The sequence below is a fragment of the Danio rerio genome, chromosome 17 (genome assembly GCF_049306965.1).
Source record: "Danio rerio strain Tuebingen ecotype United States chromosome 17, GRCz12tu, whole genome shotgun sequence".
Lineage (NCBI taxonomy): Eukaryota > Metazoa > Chordata > Actinopteri > Cypriniformes > Danionidae > Danio > Danio rerio.
Genome location: NC_133192.1, coordinates 27180944 through 27200881, shown reverse-complemented (window position 1 = coordinate 27200881; position 19938 = coordinate 27180944). Strand labels below are relative to the sequence as shown.

At 33.9% G+C, this 19938-nt stretch overlaps 1 protein-coding gene across 5 annotated transcripts in view; it reads left to right on the top strand.

The window, feature by feature from the left end:
- hhat (hedgehog acyltransferase) overlaps window positions 1–19938 on the top strand; it is a 106867-nt gene that overhangs the window by 41470 nt on the left and 45459 nt on the right. For 3 of the 5 annotated variants that reach the window (XR_012392766.1, XR_012392767.1, XM_073927339.1), the window contains exons 10-11: window positions 3985–4186; window positions 4284–4428. Coding sequence is in view for 2 of the 5 variants with exons in the window: in XM_073927339.1 (XP_073783440.1) it covers window positions 3985–4186; window positions 4284–4428 (347 nt within the window). In the remaining 3 variants the exon portion in view is untranslated. 5 annotated transcript variants of the gene reach the window in all.

The window sequence follows — 19938 nt, the reverse complement described above, 5'->3', positions numbered from 1 at the left end:
CAGGACACCGGCCCTCCAGGACCGAGTTTGGACACCCCTGCTTTATGGCATATATTCAACAAGATACTAGAAATATTCCTCAGAGATTTTGGTCAATATTGACTTTATAGCATTTTGCAGTTGCTGCAGGTTTGTCGGCTGCACATCCATGATGCGAATCTCTCGTTCCACCACATCCCACCACATGGTACTCTATTGGATTGCGATCTGGTGACTGTGTGGAGTCCATTTAAGCACAGTGAACTCAATATCATGTTCAAGAAACCAGTCTGAGATGATTCGCACTTTTTGACATGGAGCATTATTCTGCTGGAAGAAGCCATCCAAAGTTGGCTACACTGTAGTCATACAGGAGTGGACATGGTCAACAACAATACTCAGGTAGGCTGTGGCGTTGACACGATGCTCGATAGGTACTAATAGGCCTAAAGTGTGCCAAGAAAATCCCCCACACCACCCTACACCATGACCATCAACCTGAACCGTTGATACAAGGCAGGATGGATGCATGCTTTCATGTTGTTGACACCTAATTCTGACCCTACCATCTGAATGTTACAGCAGAAATTGAGACTCCCCAGACGAGGCAATGTTTTTTAAATTTTCTATTGTCCAATTTTGGTGAGCCTGTGTGAATTGTAGCTTCAGTTTCCTGTTCTTAGCTAACAGGAGTGGCACCCGGTGTGGTCTTCTGCTGCTGTAGCCCATCCGCTTCAAGGTTCAATGTGTTGTGCATTCAGAGCATTCTTCTGCGTACTTCGGTTATAACGAGTGGTTATTTTTGGTTATATCCCAGCATTTCCATCAGCTGGAACCACTCTGGCCATTCTCCTCTGACCTCTGGCATCAACAGAACTGCCGCACACTGGATATTTTTTCTTTTTCGGACCATTCTTTGTAAACCCTAGAGAAGGTTGTGTGTGAAAATCCCAGTAGATCACCAGTTTCTGAAATACTCAGGCCAGCTCATCTGGCACCAACAACCATGCTACGTTCAAAGATACTTAAAACACCTTTCTTTTCCATTCTGATGCTTGGTTTGAACTGCAGCAGATCGTCTTGATCATGTCTACATGCCTAAATGCATTCAGTTGCTGCCATGTGATTGGCTGATTAAAAATTTGCTTTAACAAGAAGTTGGAGAGGTGTACCTAATAAAGTGGCCGGTGAGTGTAGGTTAATTAGTGTGATAGATGTTATTGATTAACCTAAAATTGAACAAAGTGTATGTAGAGTGTGTTTACCACCCCTTAGGGTTGTACTCCCCGTACTGAGTTTACAAGGAAAGTAAAACATATGCCAGAGTAATTGGCGTTTCATTCTGCTGTGGCGACCCCTGATAAAGCAGGGAATAAGCTGAAGGAAAGTGAGTGAGTGAGCTTTTGAATAATTTAATGCATCCTTGCTGAATATGATATTTGCTTTGTTTCAAGGATGTCATTTATTTATTTATTTATTTTTTTACCACACTGGTTCATAATACAGTTTTAGTTCTCTCTGACACATTGACAGTCAACTCTATCAGCAATTCTTAATTAACACATCAGCAAATACACAGAAACCCATCAATGTTATTAGGGGTTATACAGAGCAGAGACAGACACATAAATGCTAAAGAATAAAAATAGAATAGCACAGGTTTTTTGAAGTGTGATAAAATAAACCATAGTTGAACTTCTTTTCTTGATCGGTACACACTCTGTCAGCTGGAGCCGTGGTCAGAGGCTAATCTTATCCTCTTCACTATCTCTCTCTCTCTCACTCACAGATGAGTCAAGTCCTCCACTATCCCAACAGCCTCATTAGAACAGATTGCTGCTCTCTCAGCCCTGAAATGGAAACTCTACTATACTGCTGTAGTGAGAAAAAGAGAGAGAGGGATCAGGTTTAGTATAGAATTTTCCAGCTTTCTTTGCTGTTTGTTATTGGTTGCAGTTTTACACTTGCTCCCATTAATATGTTCATTTAAGAGTGTATTTTGTCTATGGTGAAAAAAATTGCTTCATACTGTAAGTAGATTGAATTATGGCATAATGCAAATGTAAAACTGCAAAAATGTTTGCTGGAGAATTAGGTTTAAGACAGAATGTATTATACCACTGTGGTAAAGCAGAACTTTCAGCATCATTACTGCTGTGGCATGTAATCCTTCAGAAATTATTCTAAGATGCTGATTTGCTGTTAAAGAAACATTAATTTAAATCATTAAACATAATTTTTAAGGTTTTCTTTTTTTTTCACTGTCAACATGACAGAGTTTATTACACTTCGTGGCTTACAAGGACGTAACAAAAAAGAGGTACACCCAAGAAAGCCAAAATGAAATCACATAATTTATTAAAGAAACTGTTTTAAACAACTTACAAAGCAATAATATGTAAATGTAGTAGTCAGGAATCAGTAGTGTTTCAGATGTAGGTGTATGCATAAACATGTAATGTAAGCAATGTTGGATGTACAAAGTAATTAAATATAACAAAACGAAACAAGAGTGTCACTGTGGTGCAGTGGGTAGCCTTACAGCAAGAAGGTCACTGGTTTGATCAGTTAGCATTTCAGTGTGGAATTTGCATGTTCTCCTCGTGTTCGTGTGGGTTTCCCCCACAAGTCCAAAGACATGCACTATAGGTGAATTGGGTTAGCTAAATTGTCCGCAGTGTACAGTATGTGTGTGAATGAGTGTGTATGGATGTTTCCCAGTGATGGGTTGCAGCTGGAAGGACATCCGCTGCTTAAACATATGCTGCAAAAGTTGGTGGTTCATTCCGCTGTGGCGACCCCAGATTAATAAAGGGACTAAGCCGAAAAGAAGATGAATGAATGAATGAAAACAAAACAAAACGTCCAGTCCAAAGCAGCAGCCCTCTTCCAAACGCCAGCCATAGGACTTTAAAGGGTCCAGAGCAGTAAATGATAGGTGTTTCTTACAGCAATTAAATTAATTCGAAACCAACCCTCAATCCCAACCAGACAGACTCCTAGGTCATAGAGTGTCACAGATGGAAAAGTATAAGAACATAAGAACACTCTTTATTTTAAATAGGATTTAAAATAAAAATATTTTCTAGCATAATACATTTCTTTATTGTTGCTTTGTCATAAAATAAATCAACTACATTTTAAAATATGTTACAAAAGAAAACCTTTATTTTATACTGGAGTATTAGTTTAACATAAATTCAGCCTTGTTGATTCATAATTATATAAACTTTTGACCAATAGTGTAGAAATCATAATCAACTTAATATATATTTTTGTGACATGGTTATTTAAGGTTATCAAAATGAATGTACAATGTGCTTTTACAGACATAATCAAATGCAAGTTTTACAAAAAAAAATGTGCAATAGGTTATAGAAAATAAGAAAAAATCAAATAAATCAATAGATAGATGAAAGTATGGAAAAAAGAAGAAAAAGGGAATCATACCATCTGTAAGTAGTAATAATGGTTACTAAATAGTCACAAAGTCTAGGGGCAAATTTGATTATTAGAACAAAACTAAAGTAAAAAAACAAAACAAAAGACCATTCCATGTGAGCTTCTGACAACCCTCAGGGACCATGCTAATCGGCTCTGTATTGAACCAATTTTAGATTAAGTGATATCTCAGACCACACATCAGCTTAATATTAAAACTATGTCATTTGTATGTCAACATACACCCTTAAACTTGAAGGTGCTTTATCATCATCAATAGTTCCATGAAGAACCTGGAAACTTTTTATTCCACAAAAAGTTCTATACAATGAAAAAAAGGTTCTTTAGTTTATGCAAACATTCATCACACTTTTAAAAAAAGGTTCTTTAACTAAAAGGTTTTCTGGGTTACCAAAAAAAAAAAAAAGCTGCTTCTATAACATCACTGATAACAAAAAAAAAAAAAAAACATTTTGGTTCTTCCTGGCACCTTTGTGAACTTTTACAAAATCTCAGCTTTTTTCATATGTGTGCGTTCTCAAAGCATGTGTTTATTCATTTCAGGTACATATATGTGCCTCTGGGTGGTTCACGTCATGGTGCTTTCCGGAAGCTTCTCTCCACTGCGCTGGCGTTTGGGTTTGTGTGTTTCTGGCATGGTTGCCATGACTACCTGCTGTACTGGGCACTACTTAACTGGGTAGGGGTGTTAGTGGAGAACGCATTTGCACTCCTCTTCTCCTCTCCCCCTCTTCGTCATGCTATTGTGAGTTCACACAATGCTTTATCTGTTAATAAATGATTACTTAATAAATATGAAAAAACACAGCTTGATTGGTATTATCTGATATTTCTTGATCTAGGTCTACTGTCTGACACCTCGGATGCAGAGACGGGGCTTGGCTCTAATATCAGCCTTCTCCACTGCATTTCTCATTTTGTCCAATCTCTTCTTTCTGGGTGGGACCCATGTAGGTAGAATCTTCTGGAAGAAATTATTTGTCCAAGGTGGGTCATTTCAATGTATTCAATCACCTACCTATGCTTTTGGAAAAGAAGAACACTTTTTAAACTCACTAATACCAAGTAAACCTTGTTATTAGCAATACTGGTGGTCAATAAGAGAATTTCAGCCACCAGCTTATTGTTTATCAGTCTACACAAGACTGCATGCTAATCAATGCCCCAATATATCATGTTGAACTTTATCAAGTAAGCAGTTGGAAATATAATCCTTTTACAAGCTATTCACACATCCACAAATAAAGTGATTAATAGATGAATATTCTTATTTATAACCACTTTAAATGTGATATCGCAAAAAAACTCTACAGTAAAAATGATAATTAGATACTTTACATGCTCTTGAATAGTTTAATCAATGCACAAAATTTAATTTTAAAAGGATCAATAAATAATAATTGTACATTTTAAAACGTTTTGGTGAAATTGTTTATTTTACTTTATTAAATAATTCACAATCTTTACTTTTAGTAGTATTATTGACGTCAAACCCCAAGTAAGTGTACCATTTTAACAGTATTTCATTAATATATTATTTTAAAAGTTTCATTTAAATACACTTTTATGATTTGATTTGAAATTGTATGATTTACCACAAGTGCATATTCAAAACAATTAAGTACACTTCTAGGATTAAGAGACGTTTATACACTTCATCAGTCAGATTTCTTTCCCCTCAGTCTGTAACTGCTGAGAAGTCAGCCACAGACGCTGACTAAGTATCTAAACTCTCCAGGAACTTGAAAGTTTTCAACCTTTTAACATTTTGTGGGTCATGTTGAGGATGTGATTCAAAGGGTGAGCTGTAATGATCTGGTGCTGTAATGTAATGATATAAGACACGCTGTCATTTCATGCCAGATCAGACACAAAAGAGAGGAAATGAATTCATTCTGAAGTGCTCCAAAAGCAATTGGAGTTGAGAAGTGCTGAGTCATTGTTTTGTGATGCATATAAGATGTTAGAAATGATTTCTTGAAACTGTTTCTTGGATTGGAGTGTTTAAAAAAAAAAGAATAGTTAACATTATTTCTTATATACAATGTAATTTAGAAAGATGATTCATATTTAGAGTTGGTTCTCAATTTACTTGTCAATCTCTAGACCTGTGAGCCTAATCCAGCCATATGGTACATATATATGATTCAAACCAAATATAAATTTAAATATTTGTGCAAGTAGGTTACAATTTAAAATGTATGGTGCAAATGTTGCAGAATGAACAACACAAGTTCAAGATATTTAACTCAAGTGGAAAATTTGTGAGTTCAACATCTTGAACTTTTAGAATCTAGAGCAATCTAGAACGAATGACATGGTGCTTTGTGTTTGGTGTGAACTCAGCATTATATTAAAAGTCCACATTGCTTTATATCATATGCTGACAATAAACTTCATCTCCCATAATGCGTGTTTGTTTTGTGACCAGCCATCACTAGTCAGTGTTGACCTTCAACTAAGCAGCACTTGTTTGAATTGCAAATGTCCCATCTGTCACTAAATAGCAGCTCAAAATTATTTGTTGTTTCCGTAGTTCTTCTTCTCTCAAATGTATCAAAATTGTGAGGAAAGATAATGACTCTGGATTAATGTGGGTTTTTTAACCTGATAAAAATGATTCATGTTAAAATAACCTAGAGAAGTAACATCTATTTTACATTTATGCAAGTACATATATTTTTTTATTACTTTAATATTTTATGATGCAATAAGGAGACAATTACTTAACAGTATGTTGAAGAATTGTAACATTTATACAGTCTTACAGTTATCAATCAATCAATCAATCAATCAATCAATCAAACTTCATTTATATAGCACCTTATTACAACCAGGAGGCTGCGCAAATTGCTTTACAGTATTGAAAACAAAATTAAGCATTAAAACACACAAAATGGTTAGAACATAAGTGTCAATAAAACAATAAAGCAGCATTTTGTACTAACAAATATCTAAAGCAAGTCTAAATAAGTAGGTTTTAAGTTTTGCTTTAAACAGTGCCACATCTGTGATGATGCAAAGTTCTAAAGGGAGGGTATTCCACAGTTTTGGACCTGCCACTGAAAATGAACGATCACCCCATTGTGGATGACCTGGATCTGTGGACCTCCAGCAACTACTGACCTGCTGATTGTAGGGCCGTGTTCGGTTTATGAACCTTTAAGATCTCACATAAATAATGGAGTGCAACACTCCATTAAAAACAAACAACAGTAGTTTAAAATCAATCCTGAATTAAACAGGGAACCAGTGAAGGGAGTAAAGAACAGGTGTAATGTGCTCACATTTGCGACTATTCGTCAGCATGCGAGCAGCAGCATTTTGCACCATTTGTAAGCGATGAAGTAAGGTTTAGTTAATTCCAGCATAGAGTACATTGTAAAAGTTCAGGCAAGAGATGATAAAACCATGAATGGATTTTTTTTTTAGATCACACTGGCTCAGTAATGGCTTGACTTTGGCAAGAAGGTGAAGCCGAAAAAAACTTGCCTTGATCACTAAATTTACCTGTTTATTTGTTTTATTTTATACTACTGTCCAAATTTACTGCAAAGTTTTTAACTACGTGGCTAAAATGTGGAGAAAAGCTAAGATAATTTGAGAGTTGCCAAACCCAAAACATTCTGTTTTGTCTTCGTTCAGAGAAAGAAAGTTCTGTGACAGCCAAAGTTTAATGTCAACTAAAGTTATATACTATAACTATAAAGTTATTACTAAGGGCAGCCATAATAATAAGTAGCCCTCAGTGAAAATGAGTTTAAAAGAACCAATTTAAGCTTTGAAAAATTTAAACGTTATGACAAAATGTTTTTTTTATGACTCTGCACTCTATTTCGTTGTCACTAATTAAAAACTTAATCTGTAACCTTTATCATGTAATTTCCACTGAAACACAGATAATCTAAAATCATCCTGATAAACATGATACTAGGATTTACAAACCTATGAAGTTAATGCTGCTTTTGCTCACGTGAACCCCATTGTAAATCTATTTGAAAAGAAGCTTTGGAGCATTCAATAGCAGCTGAAGCACCAGTGGATATCTGGACATTTATGAAAGTTCAATGTGAAAATGCAGTGTGAAAAGATATAGACAGGTGATTGTCTGTCTGGAAGTTTCTAGAAGCTGCTATTCATCCATTTGCCACCAGGTACTCTGAACACCACAGAGTCTGAACAACGGTCACCATGGTCATCATTCATTCTCAGCATCTCTGAAAAGTAACCATGCTGATCTGCCCACCCGCTAAAGCAGCTGTCAGTCAGACGCCGACTGAAGGGTTTTATTCCTCGCAGTTAGAGGCAGGAGGTGCTGTAGGCTTCATTTATTCATTTTATTCTCCATTTTATTATGGGAAGCATAGCCTACTACATTACTTACATTTATTTGCTCCCGTACGTCAGTTGTGTTTAAGCTTCTTGGAACTAGTTTTAATATTTTGGGGATCTTTTTATTTGATAATGCCAATGGAGTACATGCACAAAGACGTTGAATTTTCATTACAAAATCGCCACATTTAGGATTAGTTTCCTTTAAAAATAAGTGATCTTTACTGTCTGAAAGATATACAATATAAAGTGGGTCTCGGACCGGACAAGAAGCACTGCATTACATTACATTTTTTCCTGCCTTTATGTTCTTTAAAATATGAACATTAATTTTATCCCAGTATTTTCAATGAAGTTTCTGCGCTAGCCTGCTGCCACTGACGGCACTAGAGTTTACATAATCTATCATCCCATTTTACGCTTGAAAAACTACATGAATGCTTAAGTTTAAGTAACTGATTGTATTTTAATTATATTACAATGTCGATGCTGTAAAATTTCAAATGGTCACGTAAACCTTTCATCGAAAGTTTATCATTGGCTGAGAAACACTAGCTGTGCATATAGCCCATTAAACATTATATGTTTAATGTGTTTTTGTTCTGGAACGGGGTTAGATTTGTAATGGCTAAATAAAGACAATGCTAAAACCATCAGTTGGTGGCAGGAAGTCCCTTTCTTAATGAGTGAGCAAATCATTTGAATTAATAAAACTGTGAATCGAATTCATGTACAGCAGAGATGCCCAAAGTAGGGCCCATAAACCAAAGTTGGCCCATTGTAACCTTTAATTTGGCTCTCTGTCCCATCTGAGAGGAAAGTGAGAATGATGGAGAACATTGGGGCAAATGACAAAGAGATGGTCATTTCTAATTTGACGTAACCTTTTTTGTTTGTTTATTGCTGAACTACAAAAAAAGAAAACAGAAAATAAATGTTTCAGTTAAATGTTGTACATAAATCCGATTTTTTATGGTCACTCGACTATGCAGAAGGAAAAAACTAGTGTAATTTTGTTATAAATTAGATTGTTTTATTCTTACTCAGGCGACGCAGTGGCGCAGTAGGTAGTGCGAGTGGGTTTCCTCCAGGTGCTCCGGTTTCCCCCACAGTCCAAAGACATGCGGTACAGGTGAATTGGGTAGGCTAAATTGTCTGTAGAATGAGTGTGAATAAGTGTGGATCTTTCCCAGAGATGGGTTGCAGCTGGAAGGGCATCTGCTGCGTAAAACATATGCTGGACAAGTTGGCAGTTCATTCCTTACATATGTTGTGGTGACCCCTAATTAATAAAGGGACTAAGCCGAAAAGAAAATGAATGAATGAATGTTTTTACTCTAATAAGTTTATTATAAAATAAAATAAATAAAAAATAATATAATATAAATCAATGTTTTCTAGTTGGTTTTAAACAGTATTAAATAAATTAGGAAATTAATGGTAAATTACTTCACCTATATTTATCTTCCGCCCACTAGCCTCTATCAAGTTTGGTTTGTAGCACTTCATAAGAAAAAGTTTGGGCACCCCTGATTTAGAGAATCTCTTTATGAATGGATCCTTGAAACGTTGATAAGTTACAAAATGAAAATCAATTTCAAAACAAAACAAAATATTACAGTTCTGTTCTGAGATGGACAAATGCTCTGGGCATTTTTCATTGTCACAAGTGAAGACTGTAACTAATATGATATTACCTTTTTGTTTGTTGAACTGTTGTATAAAATAAATATCATATTTGCAAATGCGCTCACCCTTTTATATTTAGGAAATTGGCACATTTTCTTTTCTTGAATAAAATAAATAATGGCATCAAATGTTAAAAAAACAAGTATATTTTTTGCTCTATAGCTAATATCAGAGATTTTTTAATCAGTAAATACTGATATTATATAATTTATATGTGTATTCATTTATAATATGAATAATATTTAACATTTATTAATACAATTTATTATACATACTAGTCGATGTGAGATATTTCAGTTTCAATCTTTAAGCATAGTAATAACTAAAATATATTTTTTCAGTCAAAGTTAACATGCATTTTTCATACAGCATGTACAATTAAAATCTGAATTATTAGCCTCCCTGTTTATATTTTTCCACAATTTCTTTTTAACGGACTGAAGATTTTTTCAACACATTTCTAATCGTAGTAGTTTTAATAACTTATTTCTAATACCTGAATTATTTTATCTTTGCCATGATAACAGTAAATAATGTTTTACTAAAGGTTTTTCAAGACACTTCTAGCTTAAAGTGACATTTAAAGGCTTAACTAGGTTAATTAGGTTAACTGGGCAGGTTAGGGTAAATAGGCAAGTTATTGTATAACGATGGTTTGTTCTGTAGACAATCAAAAAATATAGCTTAAAGGGACTAATAATTATAACCTTAATTTGTTTGTAAAAAGATTAAAAACTGCTTTTATTCTAGCCAAAATAAAACAAATAAGACTTTCTCCAGAAAAAAAATATTGTCAGACATACTTTGAAAATGTCCTTGCTCTGTTAAACATCATTTGGTAAATATTTGAAAAAGAAAAAAAATTAAAAAGGGGGGCTTATAATTCTCAATTCAACAATTATTATGAAGCCCTTTTTAGTGATTAGTTTAACATAAGCTATTTTAGTTATTGGGCAAAACATGAGCTTAATTAAAAAAATATATGAGAACATTGAGTAGCAGGAAAATTATTATTATATTATAACACATGTGATTTATATATATATATATATATATATATATATATATATATATATATATATATATATATATATATATATGTATATATATATATATGTATATATATATATATATATACGGCAGTAAAAAGATATATATGAAATAGGTTTATGTACATCCTTTCACTTCACAAATTAATAACCTGTTCTTCTTTAAATCTCTCTGCGTGACTGTGTGTTGACGTATGTCTGTTTCTCTGTAGGTTTGCTTGAGTCATCTTTAGAGGATTTGTGTGTAGCTGGATGAGGACCAAGTTGAAAAAAAAAACACTCATGATGATCTGTAGTTTTACAAAGATGAAAAGAGACACAGAACACACTGTCTCTGAGCTCCTTTTCTATCAAACTTTTTTATACCTCTTCAAATATTGCAACGTTTTGCGTCTGGATTTGGCATGACAAAACGCATTAGTGTCCAAAAGCTGTGACTCCAGCACCTGAAGGACAATTACTAGGAGTAACCAAATGCAATCAAGACCGCCCTTCTTTCATTTACTCTTATTTTCTTTTTGCCTCTTGTCTTTTTTTTGTCCCTGATGCAACAAGGCATCAGGTCCTTTTAATGAACCCACCAGAGGCAAACATGCATAGAGACACACAAACACATACACACACAACCTTGTCTAGTGTTTTAACAGTTTTATGCTATTTTGAGGGGCAACTGAGATTAAGTGCATCTCCTCAGATAAAAAAGTATTTACGAATATATAAATGTATTACTCTGGCCATAAATGAATGCATCTGTTTTATGGAACATTGACTTGCAGATGCAATTAATACAAGGCTGACTACTACTATAATAACACGCATCAATAAGCACTTCAGAGGAACAGACATATGTATGTCCATTAAGTGAAGTAGTCCAGGAAAAGGTGTGTCTTTCAGCTGTTTTGAGGAATATAATGGCTTCTGCTGTTTAGGTGAAGTTCGGGAAGGTGATTACACCATGTACTCACTAAAGGTTTTAGAAAGTGACCTTGTGCTACATTGCGATGGCACCATTGAATGGTTGTTCACTGCAGGCTGGTAGAAAAGACTATAAATGAGATACTGAGTGAATATGCCCCTGTGGTCTAATAAGATTTTATATTTGTTCATCTGTGTGGGGTTAGAAATCAGAGCTCACTAAAATGCATCCCTCGATGCTTCAGTAACTAATAAGCAGTGTTGGGCACGTTCCTTTAAAAGAGTAATTAGTTATAGTTACTAGCTACTTCTTACAGATAGTAATGAGTTAGTAACTGAGTTACATACAGTGGTTGACATTTAAGAACATGTTTTTAGGTGTCACTGCAGTTTGCGACTATGCTGCCAGGGGACACAAAGGGACGGGATGCGAGCGGACACAAATATACAGTAGCTAAAAATACCCTACTACTTGTAAATTAAGATAAAATAATGAAACAAAGCATTATAATTCATTTATTAACCCTTAAAAACTTGTTAACAAGCTTTTTTTATCATTGTAATCTTGTTAAGTGCAACAAGGATTCATTTTGAAAAGTAAAATTAAAGAAATAAGAGACAACTATAATGAAAGTATAAACGTACATACAAATAAGTAGGCCTAAATAAATAAATAAACTCTAAAGTCAGTGTTTTAGCCTAAATATAGAGAGATGTACAGTGTTTGTTGTTTTAAAGTGATAGGACTAAGACAGTAACACTAAATGTAACTAATCAACAGGGAAAGTAACTAGTGATGTTTTATAAACAAATTTCGGGAGGAACACAATCAGTCTTTGACGAGGCTAATTCATCACACACACAATCATTCTATTATCCAATCAGCTCAAGAGCAAACCCCTATAAATAGTCAAACACATCAAACCTCCGTTTTCTCTTGACTTCTGTGTACCTCCACCTACCTATTTAAATCTGAGGGGGGAGCGTTCTGGAGCCAGGCTAGACATTGCACTCGGACCCTATCTCTCTTTATCCTCATAAGGGGAATAACACGAGTTATGGTGTCTTACCGAGCACAGAGCCCTCTCCCTGGACAGCACGCCAAATACGCACATTCTGTTCAGTCAAATATCTGTGAGTGTGAACTTGTAAATTGCGTTGCTTTGAAGAAAAATCTAATTCGTCAAATGACTATAAAATCAGTATATAAAGGCAGCATGTCCTCAACTATATATCTAAATATTATGTTATTTCTGTCTGACTAATAAGTGTTTGCGGTGGAGAAAAATCAAGTTTTACTTGCTTTGTGGCTTCGTCTTTTTCGGTAGCATAGCTCACGTTATCAAGTATGTTATTAGCCACTAATTTTGTGGTGGCGTGTAACGATGTGAGGTGCTTCATTGTATTAAAATTACTTGTCACCGACACAGAGAGACTCTTTTATTTTCTGGGCATAAGTTGCACAATACATAAACGTTCTTGCCTTTTACCTCAACATTGGAAAAGTAGTGTTTATATTTACAGTTTTCAAAAGCTATTTAACTTGTTGGATTTGTTATCATTCTGACTCCTGTTGTTGGTGTGTTACTGACTGCGTCTGTTTGGGTGTGAACATCTGCACTACTCAGCCTCTGATTGGTGAACAATGGGAATGTACTCTATCTTAACCAATCATTACGTTTATAGTAACACTACGTTCACAGACACACCAATTATCATCACTGGTTGGTTTTATGTCCCGCCCTAGCCCTGAACACACACACACACACACACACACACACACCAGAGAAAAAGAGGTCTTATGGCTGAAAGAGACGTTGCTTACATAAAAATCGTTTCAGTGTTCTCAATTATTGTAACGCTCATTTTTATTGTCAGTATTTGCAACAGCGTTGTATCAGGCGAAACAGTCATTCAATTGATTAATCGTTACTGAAAAAAGTATTGCCATTAGTAACGCTGTTAATTTATAACTCCGTTATTCCCATCACTGCTAATAAGTGCCAATACATGCATAAAATGTCAGATAGTTATGTACTTTGTGTGTGAAAATGTTAAAGTTGTGGGGCACCAGTTTGTAATTAAAGGGTTGGTTGATTCAAAAAATGAAAATTCTCTTTTTTTAATTACTCTACCTAATGTCGTTCAAAACCCCTGAGACCTTGTTTGTGACACAAATTACGATATTTTAGATGAAATCCGAGAGCTCTCTAACCTTCCTCTATAGATAGCAAATGTTCATCGGAACATCCACATTTTTACAGTTGTTTGGTACACAAATGTGTTATTGGAACTTGACTGAGGTCACATGAAAATGTTTTGACAATATATTTGGATTTGTTTGGGACTTTGAATGCTCTGGGACCATTAGTGTATATGGATGATGAGACGCAACAAACACACCACTGTACAACATTTACTTGTCATCAATGAATCCGTTTAAATTTCAACAGACCATTAGGCAGTGCTTTTAACAACGACCGGAGAGACGTTAGTATTGCTTTATTTCATCTTGATTGTCATCTTGAAGTCATCAGTGGTAGTTTGTGTAGTCCGGTTGTGTCAAGCTCTGATCTGTCCTCTTGTTCACTGCCTATATTGACTTGTGGCTGCTGTGGATCCATCTCTGAACTGGATTCTCCGTTGCATTTTTTTTTTCTGATTACTTTCTCCTTACCAACAACTATTCCTGGTCTTCGGCTGCGCTCCCCAGCCTACTGTAATCTCCAGATCAGAGTTTTAATGTAGTGTCTGCATTTTAATTAATTAATTTGTTTATTTATATTTTAATGCTATCTTGTTTACTTGTTTGTTTACCTTCTCAATTTACATTTTAATAGCCTACCCTTTGAGTTTAATTATATATAGTTAATTATTTAATATAATCTAAACTTTATTTTATACTGTTTGCTGACAATTAGATATGCACTGTATGCATTAAATGTTGCTAAATCTATAATAAGAAGTTTTATTATATTTATTTGTGTGGCATTTTTACGCTTCAAAGCAGTTGTTATTTTAAATTAAAAAGGAAAAAAATAATAAACAATATTTATTATTAAGCAATACTGGAAGATTATTACTTCTTATCCTGTAATCTAGGCGGTATTGATAAACTGTCAGTAAAAAAAGCATTATTACATGTAGTAAGAACGTCATCTCACAGTTGCTGAATGTCACACGACAACATTGCTATAGCTTTCCCAGGTCTTACATTTCTACGTTGTGACAATGTAGTGAGCACGTAAGTGCCTTTGAAAAAATGCAATGTTGTACAGACATCGCTACAGCGTAAATATGTTTGTTGGGGAGAGCTCTTAGATTTCCTCTGAAATATAAAAATGTTTGCTCTGAAGATGAAAAAATGTCTCAAGGGATTAGAACAACAAGTTCTAATGCGAGTAATTTATATCAACATTTTCATTTTTGGATGAACTAATACCCTAGAGAGTCACTAACACATAAACATTCCAAAAAGAAAAGATTCACTTTAAATATTTGGATGATGCATTTATTGAACTGAAAAAAGTGCAGATTGCTGGACTCTTCATGCACTCAACTGTCATAGTTTGTTTATTTCAACTGTCATAACTGTCATGTAGTATGCGGGAAAAGGCTTTCAGATAATGATGACGAATGACAAAATAACCTTAAAAAGTTCTGACTCATATGCAAATTTATGTTAGCTATCTTTAAATGCAACCAAATAATCAGTTAGAAATTGGATTGGTGGCTCAGTCTGACTCGAGCCTTCATGTCAACAACTCAATCAGTCAATAAACCCTAATGGAATTTTGGTCAGTTGAAAGATTGTTCCAAAAAATAACAACATTTTGTTTACATCCTTTTTTATGTATATTAACATTTGTTTTGAATGATGGTCGTACATTTAAATATTGACAATATATTTTCGAAATAAATTCAAAGACATGTAATCAAGGCAATGATGGTAACATTTTTTGTCTTGCTTATTTTTCAAACCACACTGTTTTTGCTTGCCTTTATAATGTAGCATTCACCAACACTTCTCCTCCATTTCTTCAACAGACTGGTCTTCTGTGGCCGTTCCAATGGTTGCTTTTCTCTATTGCTTTGCTCAAGTTGGTATTGAATGGGACATGAGATGACAACACCACTCAGTGGAATCATGGCAAGGCAAAACATTCCTCACAGAAAACATTATGGTATTATTTCAACCAATTGCAACCAGCATTCCACTCCAGTCATATTGTGTGTTTGTGTATAATACAGTATACTCTGCTGCATTTGAACTGTGTGTATTTGGAAACGAGTGCCCCAGGTGTGTGTTTGATGGTTAATCCTGTCGCTGCTTTATTTATGAGTTTGTCTGAACACTGATGGTGACACAGGTCTCTGATCAGCAGCCAGAATAGCATTGCTCTCTCTCTGTCCGTCCATCTGTGTATATTTCCACCCTCTCGTTCAATTTTGTCCCTCTGATCTTCCCTGTCCTGATCTCTCTGTCCCGTCTCGTGTTTTTATTCTCTCTTTCTCCTTGTGTATCTACTGCTGTATTCTTACTAACAGCTCAAGCAGCTCTGTGTGGTTAATTAGATGAGTGATCTGCTAGCCTGGAGTTTCTCTTTTATTAGAGAGGTAAGACGTATGTGTGTGTGTGTTTCAGTGTTAGAAGGGGATTACACTTTAAAGAGCTTTATCGCTGTAGCATAGCTTTATCTGCATCAGATTAATCACTCATAATCCCCCTTCACAAAAATCTCTTTCACTTTCAGTTTTAGGGCGATTTATTTGCATATTTCGGACATTGCTTTGTTTGTATTTATTTATCATATGATTTAAAAACTGCCATCCGTGTTAAGAAACTAATATATTATACTGAAGTAGACACTTAAAAAAAGACAACAAAAAAAACACTTGAATATTAATATGAATCTCTTAAAGAACCAACTATTAATAGTTATCACATCATTTATTCTCCATAATTTGCTTTTAAACCTGCTGGTTTCTGCTGGTTGCTGGCACCCTTTGACTAATAGTTTTTTTTTTTTTTTCTCTACTAAGTAAGTCAATGGGAGCCGGCAGCCATTTGTGTTTATGAATGAATCTCATATAGATGCTAGTGAATGGTGAGTAAATCATGGCCGAGTTTTATTTTGTTGGGTGAACTATCACTTTGAATCAAATGATTAAGAATATAAAAGTGATTAGAGATGTGCTCAGTGTTTTTGAAATCAGATTTGCTGCTCCCTGTCTCTTTCTCTGCTCTGTGATGTGATGTTATTTTAGTATAGATGGTATGGCAGAGGTCATGCGTGACCTGGCCTTTCTGTGAGTCATACTGAAATTACTTACTGACTCCGCACGTTACTCAGGTCCTTATTGTGTGTGTGTCTCAGCACAGGTCACTCTGCAATTAACAAATCTTGATTAATAAGTTATAAAACATCCATCACTCTTTAAAGTATTCATGATTACACAGTTTGAAAAACAGATCAGTCTTTTTGCCTGCTTTAAGTAAGCTTTAAATGTCATAACAAACCATTGGTTCTAGACCATGTTGTATTTTTGTATTAAAACGGAATACTTAAATGAAAAGTTCACTCATAAATGGAAATGTACTCACTAGTTACCCTTTTCACTATTTAAAAATAGAATATTTAGTACAATGCTAGAGCCCTGGAACTATTTACATCAGTAGCAGGTTAAAATACTATGAATGTCAGTGACTCCTGGTTTCCAACATTCTTCAAAATATATTATTTTGTTTTTTAAAAGAAAGAGAAAGTCAAATAGCTTTAATAGAAGTAGAGGGTGATTAAATAATGAAATATTTACATTTTTTGGGTGAACTATTCCTTTAATAAAATCTAATGTTGAGGAGGATTTCATTTAATGAATTGTAGTTATATTTGTTATATATTATATTATATGTATTCAATGGTATTAACTGATTATTTGCAATCTGGACACAAAAATGTAGTAATTTCAATTATCTATTTAAATATTAAAATGTTTATAATTATACATATAAATTACAGTTACTTCATGTGATAAATTGCTCACACAATAGTAGGAATTCTTTGGAAGTTTTAAATTCAAACATTTCCACAGAGACTTATACAGTAGTTTATATTTTAATCATTTAACAGTACATTTAAATGTAAAAGGTTTTCTCATTTTGATTAATGACAACATTGACATGTAACTAAACAAACCAACCAACAAAATGTTTCAGTTTTAAGGGTTTAAGAGTAGTTTTTTTTGTTTTGTTTTTTGCTTTATTCAGTTTTATTCAATAAACAGGTAAAGAAAAAAGAAATGTAAATGTAAATCAGCAAACATGCAGTCCACAACCATGATCTAAAATGAAAGAAATTTTCATTGTGTAATTTTTAGTTAGTAACAGACTGCAATTTGTAAATAATCAACTGTACGGTGTATTTTTGTAGTAAAATAGAATACTTAAGTGAAAAGTCAATGTACTCACTATTGACTCTTTTTACTATTTCAAAAAAGACATTTAGAAGAAAGCTGGAGCACTGTAGCCATTTACATCTGTAGCACTGGAAAATGCAACGAAAATCAATCACTGCTGGTTTCCAACGTTCTTCAAAATATTTTCTTTTGTTTTTAACAAAAAAAAAAACTCAAATAGCTTTAATAGAAGTAGAGAGTGAGTAAATAATAAAAATATTTTAAGTTTTGGCTAAACTATTCCTTTAATCAAATAAAATGTTGAGTAGGATTTCACTTTTTCTCTTGTAGTTAGATTATATGTATTCAATGGTTTTATGCAGTCTGGATACAAAAAATGTAGTCCTTCCAGTCAGAATATAATAAATCTTAAAATGCTTATAATTATATAACAGTTACTTCACATGATAAATAAAAAGATCTTTGCTAGTTTTAACATTTGCACAGAGACTTATAATTTATTTTTTGCTTTATTCAAGTTTATTTAATAAACAAGTTAAAAGTAATGTAAATGTGAATCAGCAAACATGAAGTTCACAAACATGATCTAAAGTGACTGCAATTTCTATTGTGTACTTTTTAGTTAGTAACCGACTGCAATTTGTAAATAATCTACCCATCTCTTATTCCATACCATAATGGCACTAAATCTGAAAGCAGCTTTGCAAAAACAGTGACTAAAAATTTGGCTATTGGTACATATTATCAGATAGCTAATTCTAAATTGTTATTAAAGAAAATATTTATATGTTTTTTGAATAAGTGAATCATTTATTTTGCATTGGGTCAGTGTTCATTTTATTTTCTAAGCTAATGTGCTTTCATAAGTACAGTACCTTTGATCAGTTCAAAAAAAGACAAAGTAAAGACAGTACATGACAAGTACGTATATAAAATATTTTATTATTATAAATAATATTTTACAGCATTTTTTTTTTACAAATTTTGTCTTTGTGCTTTACAGTAGTAGCAATTTCCATGTGAAGAAATGGTTTAGGTGATGATGTTTGAGTCAGTGGATAATGTCCATGCTGTCTGCTGAATACATCTGAAATAAGGTACTAACTAGAGCTGTTCTTAATGAACCAGCCTCAAAAGACCTCTGTGTGCAGACAGACATATTTGTTCTTAGAAACCCTGCAGTGTGATAGAACAGCACAGCTCTATCTGAGCTTCAAGATCAGTGTTAAGAACGCTAAAAATAATGGAGTCTTTATATTGTTCCTCAAAATACTGTGCCGTACATGTCAAGTTTCTACTCAAACACAGAAACTCGTATGCTGCATGTTTGCAATCTCAGTCCATAGTACGGGTTTGGTTCATATTTCACACCAAATTCAAAAGAAAAAAAAAACAAAACAGGAAATTATAATTTGCATGACTACAATACATTTAAGATTCTATCATTGTTTTATTTTTGTACATTTACAATTTAATGTTCAAATCATAATGCTTTAATTGTGAAAATGCTTCATTTTAATTCATCACTGTTAAAAACAAAGAGCCGAATGACTGTTTTCATATTCCCCAAAGACCCTTTCAGTCATCTGGTCATTTTTCTTCAGTTCAAATTTAATTAAAATGGTAATTATTTTATTTTAATATCATAATAAATTTGTACTAAAAATTAGTTTCATTTATATTTTTAGATTTTACAAAACATTATTTCTGCTCATTTATTCTTTGGATTTTGGGATTTGTAATCTAAAACAAATCTTACTATACAAAGCTGGTTTTTCCCCCTATGACATATTTGTCACTTAATTCTAAACTAGTGTGTCTAATGATGTAGTGTCCTGTTTTGCTGTCAAGACAGAGCATTTTGATTCTCAAGGCTGTAAAACACTATCCAAACAGTCTACAGCGAGTGCGGATTCATTTCTTCCTACTAAATGCAAATGTGGACTCGCTCTCCAAGAGTCAGACAGGTCTGAATGACAACTACAAAGAGTGAATCCATTAGCTCTATGGGGTAAGAGGCAAGAGATTAAATACTCGTGCAGTAAAGGACTACTTACTTTTTAATGGAAATTTATTCAGTTTTCCTTTTGTATTT